The following is a 5,323-nucleotide window of genomic DNA, read 5'->3' on the forward strand; positions in this document are numbered from 1 at the left end:
AGGGCATGGATTTTTCCTGCCAGAAAGGATTGTTTCTGGTTCCATGGCTGCCTGTGCAGGGAGGAAATGGGACACAGGACCTGCAGGGTGTGCAGCCAGGTGTGACAAGAGCACCTGGCAGGCCAGGGAGGAGGCTGAGCAGCTCTTCCCCAGGGCTGAGTCCTCATCTCTCCTCACAGGAGGAACGTTCCCGCCGGGAGCGCGTGCGGCAGTCCCGCATGGACACCGACCTGGAGACCATGGATCTGGACCAAGGAGGAGAGGTAAAACTCTTGGATCTGTTCCCAGCCCTCCTGACAAACATCCTCAGCGAGCACAGAGAGGATATTTGAAGTGACCTCGTGAAGATCCTGCCAAGAAGCCCTCGATGTGCTCTAAAAACCCTGGATGAAGCAGCTGTTCCTTTCGTCCCAAGGTGCAAACAGCAGAAGGTTGTTCCCTAACCCTTCCCCCTTTCCCATTACTGTCTCCAGGCTCTGGCTCCCAGGCAGGTGCTGGATTTGGAGGATCTGGTGTTTGCCCAGGGCAGTCACTTCATGGCCAACAAACGTTGCCAACTGCCCGACGGCTCCTTCCGCCGCCAGCGCAAGGGCTACGAGGAGGTGCACGTCCCTGCCCTGAAACCAAAGCCTTTTGGGGCTGAAGAGGTTGGTGACCTGTTTGTTCCCACTCATTTCCCACAAAGATCTCCAGGGAGACCTCAGAGCTCATTCTGGTGCCCAAAGGGGCTCCAAGAGAGTTGCAGAGGGACTTGGGACAAGGGCCACAGGGAATGGCTTCTCACTGCCAGAGGGCAAAGTGAGATGGGATAGTGGGAAGAAATTCTTCCCTGTGAGGGTGGTGAGGAGCTGGGATGGAATTCCCAGAGCAGCTGTGGCTGCTCCATCCCTGGAAGTGTTCCAGGCCAGGCTGGACAGGGCTTGGAGCAGCCTGGGCTGGTGAAAGGTGTCCCTGCCCGTGGCACGGGGTGGAACAGGATGGTCTGTAAGGTCCTTCCTTCCCACCCAAACCATTGTGTGGCTCCCTGAGTTGTTGCTGATCCCGTGACAGACACTTCCTGTGACTCAGCAGCTTTGATGTGGCTCCGATTCCCTCCCAGATTCCTTGCAGACCCTTATTTTAACCGAGAGCTTCCACGTGTCTGCTGAGAGTTCCTGATTTCTGCTTTCCCACTGCTGAGCTGCACATCCTGTGCTGGTGGTTTCCATTCTGGGGCTCCTCTGCCCCCTCCAGCTGCTCTTGCTCCCTCCTTGCTGCGTGGGCCAGAGTTGTGGCTGATTAATTGGGATCAGTCCCTTCTTTTGATCCATGCTGGCAGCAGCACCACGGTCTGATCCGTCCCACCATGAGAGCACAGTGGGGTTTGGCTCTCTGAGGTGGAGCCAGCTGTGAGTTGGAGTGCACCTACCAACTAATGAACCTCATTTGATCCCTCCCCAACCTGCTCCATGACCCCTGGGCACTGGGATTTTCCACCCATCTGGATCCAACATGCCCCTGCTGCTCCCCAGGCTGTCTCCAAGGCCTCACATCTGCCCCACAGCCTGTGAGGTTGAAAGAAAGGCTCAACTTGATGTTTCTATTCTTTTATCCTTCCCTTTCCAGCAATTGGTTTCTGTGGAAAAGTTGCCCAAGTATGCCCAGGCTGGATTTGAGGGCTTTAAAACCCTGAACCGTATCCAGAGCAAACTGTACCGCGCGGCGCTGGAGTCGGATGAGAACCTCCTGCTGTGTGCTCCCACGGTGAGATCCCAGGGTTTGGGGCCTGTGTGATGAGGAATCCATAGGGATGATGAGTTTTGGGGACAGCTTTCCCCTGGAGAAGTCAAGGATTCCATGGGGTTGGTGGTTCTTGTGTTACAGGGCGCCGGGAAGACAAACGTGGCCCTCATGTGCATGTTGAGGGAGATTGGGAAGCACATCAACATGGATGGGACCATCAACGTGGATGATTTCAAGATCATCTACATTGCTCCCATGAGGTCCTTGGTGCAGGAGATGGTGGGAAGCTTTGGCAAGGTGAGGAGAGGTTTGGTCCTGCCCTTGCTGGAACCAGTGGTGGGGGAGGAGGAGTGTCCTGTGCTGGGACTGTTGAGGCACCTCAAGTCCTGGGAGCAGTTTTGGGCTTCTCCTGAGAAGGTGTTGAGGGGTTGGAGTGTGTTTAGAGAAGGGAACGGAGCTGGGGAAGGGTCTGAAGCACGTGAAGCAGCTGAGGGAGCTGTGGGAGGCTCAGCCTGGAGAAAAGGAGGCTCATGGAGACCTTCTGGCTCTCTCCAACGGGAGATGTCAGGAGGTGCAGCCAGGTGGGATCAGGCTCTGCTCCTAGTGATGGGACAAGAGAAAACACTTCCAGCTGTGCCTGAGGAGGTTCAGGGTAGATCTTGAGAAAAGCTGTCCATGGAATGTCTTGTCCATGTTTATCCAATCTAACCTGGCTGTGGTCGTCTCCCAGCGCTTGGCCACGTACGGCATCAACGTGGCCGAGCTGACAGGAGACCACCAGCTGTGCAAGGAGGAGATCAGTGCCACCCAAATCATCGTGTGCACCCCGGAGAAGTGGGACATCATCACCCGCAAGGGAGGGGAGCGAACCTACACCCAACTGGTGCGCCTGGTCATCCTGGTGAGCAGCTCTGGAGCCTCCAGGGCCCTGCAGGGACTGGTGGCAGCTGTGGCCTTTGGCACTGCAGCTCCTCAACACCTCTGGACGTGTCACTGGTGTTTGGCTGTGGAGACACTCAGGGTCTGAGCTGTCTGTGCAAACAAGCTAAGAAATCACCCCAAAATTGGAATCGGTTGTCCAGAGAGGTTGTGGATTCTCCACCCCAAAACTGGAGTCGGTTGTCCAGAGAGGTTGTGGATTCTCCATCCCTGGGAGTGTTCCAGGGCAGGTTGGATGAGGCTTGGAGCACCCTGGGCTGGTGGAAGGTGTCCCTGCTCGTGGCAGGAGTGCAACTGGATGAGTTTTAAGCTCCTTCCAACCCAAAACATTCTGGGATTCTATGATTAAGACATTGGGAAGAATTTCTTCCCAGAAAGGTTGATTTGACATTGGAATGTGCTGCTCAGGGAGGTGTTGGAGTCACCATCCCTGGCCTGGATGTGACACTTAGTGCCATACTCTAGTTGACAAGGTGTGGTATCACCACAGGTTGGACTCGATGGTCTCAGAGCTCTTTTCCAACCTCAGCAACTCTGTGATTCTATGGAATCTATGCCAGTTTGGAGCAGAGATAACTCTTGCTCTTCCCTGTGCTCAGGATGAGATCCACCTCCTGCACGATGACCGTGGACCTGTGCTGGAGTCCTTGGTCGCCAGAGCCATCCGCAACATCGAGATGACGCAGGAGGACGTGAGGCTGGTTGGCCTCAGTGCCACCCTGCCCAACTATGAGGACGTGGCCACGTTCCTGAGGGTGGACCCAGCCAAAGGCTTGTTCTACTTCGACAACAGGTACCTTGGAAAGCCAGGAGGGACCTTCACAGCCAGATTTACCCCTGCCCCAGCGTGTGTCCTTGTGTCAGGTGGTGCCAGGGCATCACCAGGTCTTCAGCCTCCTCTCCACACACACTTGTTTGCTCCTTGGTGGGTCATGAAATGCATTTTTAAATTGAAAGAGGGAAATTTAGAGTAGATATTAGGCAGAAGTTTTCCCTGTGAGAATGGTGAGACACTGGCACAGGTTGCCCAGGGAGATGTTGGATGCCCCAACCCTATCACTACTCATTCCAGGTTGGATGAAGCCTTGAGCAACCTGCTCTGGTGGGAAGTGTCCCTGCCCAGGGCAGGGGACTGGGACTAGATGATCTCTAAGTTCCATCCCAACCCCTGAACATTCCATGATACTCTGATGTTTGGGACTAGAACAGTCAATAAAGCCCCAAAATTGTGTTCCTGCATGGTCATACTGTAGGAAGAATCTTCAGGAAGGCAGAGCAGCTCTGCCCTAGCTGTGTGCTGCAGGAGCTGTTGGCAGGAAGCCTAACCCAGGATGATGGTAGTTCCTGAAACATCCTTTTTGCTCCTTGAGCTCAGAGCAAATGGATTCCAGGAATCAGGAGAAGTTGTTGCTGGCACTTTATGGTTCAACCAGGCAGGACTGGAGCCATCAGATCCCTGAGAGAACTGAGGCACAAAAGGACTTGGGTTGCACAAAATGCCTTTTGACAGGACCTTTGTGTTGAGGTTTCTCCATTCATTTCCCTTTTTATGGATGTGGTTTTTCTTTCCAGTTTCCGCCCGGTGCCGCTGGAGCAGACCTACGTGGGGATCACGGAGAAGAAAGCTATCAAACGCTTCCAGATCATGAATGAGATTGTTTATGAGAAGATCATGGAACATGCTGGGAAGAACCAGGTTGGATACTTAAGTTGATTGTTCCTGACACACTTCACTCTGTTTTTTTTTCCCTGGAGCATCTCTGGAGATGCTGCAGTCGATTTGGGTTTGGATGGTCCATGGCAGCTGAGAGGAAGGAGCACAGATTTTTCCTCTGTGCCAACTGCCTGGCTGATGTAGGAATTGCCCTGTTAGGATGTGGAAATTTTTGTGTGTTGGCCTATTAAATCAGGAGTGTGTGTCTATCTGCATTAATTCCAGGTCTTCTCCCACCTTGAATAAGGAGCAGGTTGGGTCAAGCATCTTTACCAGGAGCTGCTTTGGTGATTCGTCACTCAGCCATGTGCCATCTTGTTTCCCAGGTCTTGGTGTTTGTGCACTCCAGGAAAGAGACTGGGAAGACAGCCCGAGCCATCAGGGATATGTGCCTGGAGAAGGACACTCTGGGGCTCTTCCTGAGGGAGGGCTCAGCCTCCACCGAGGTCCTGAGGACTGAAGCTGAGCAATGCAAGGTGACCATGGGGCTCCAGGGGCAGCACAGCTCGAGATTGGATAGATTAGATTGGATAGTGGGAAAATTCCTGCATGGAAAGGGCTGTCCATCCCTGCCACAGCTTCCCAGGGCAGTGGTGGAGTCACCATCCCTGGGGAGGTTCAACAGCCACTTGGGGACATTCATGGTGGCCTTGGCAGTGTTGGATCCAATGGTCTAAAAGGGCTTTTCCAACCTCAGTGATTCCATGATAACCATCCTGCCAGTTTGCTGTGGATTCACAGCCTTTCCTTTAGGATAATCTGGTTTTTATTCCCTGCTTTTGGGTGGAAAACCCAGAGCTGGTTGTGTTTGTGCCACAGAACCTGGAGCTGAAGGATCTCCTTCCCTACGGCTTCGCCATCCACCACGCCGGGATGACGCGCGTGGACCGGACACTGGTGGAGGATCTCTTTGCTGACAAGCACATCCAGGTGAGCTTCACTTCCAGC

The 5,323-nt window shown here is 53.9% G+C and overlaps 1 protein-coding gene across 1 annotated transcript in view; it reads left to right on the forward strand.

Annotated features, from left to right (window-relative positions):
* Window positions 1–5,323, forward strand: part of LOC103809044 (U5 small nuclear ribonucleoprotein 200 kDa helicase-like) — a gene marked incomplete at both ends in the record, with an annotated part of 20,743 nt that overhangs the window by 4,791 nt on the left and 10,629 nt on the right. The window contains 9 exon segments of the mRNA XM_009081854.1: window positions 180–263; window positions 474–647; window positions 1,606–1,743; window positions 1,864–2,019; window positions 2,453–2,623; window positions 3,261–3,454; window positions 4,234–4,357; window positions 4,702–4,851; window positions 5,195–5,305. Of these exon segments, the coding sequence (XP_009080102.1) occupies window positions 180–263; window positions 474–647; window positions 1,606–1,743; window positions 1,864–2,019; window positions 2,453–2,623; window positions 3,261–3,454; window positions 4,234–4,357; window positions 4,702–4,851; window positions 5,195–5,305 (1,302 nt within the window).

This window comes from Acanthisitta chloris, unplaced genomic scaffold, assembly GCF_000695815.1.
Source record: "Acanthisitta chloris isolate BGI_N310 unplaced genomic scaffold, ASM69581v1 scaffold479, whole genome shotgun sequence".
Taxonomy (NCBI): Eukaryota; Metazoa; Chordata; class Aves; order Passeriformes; family Acanthisittidae; genus Acanthisitta; species Acanthisitta chloris.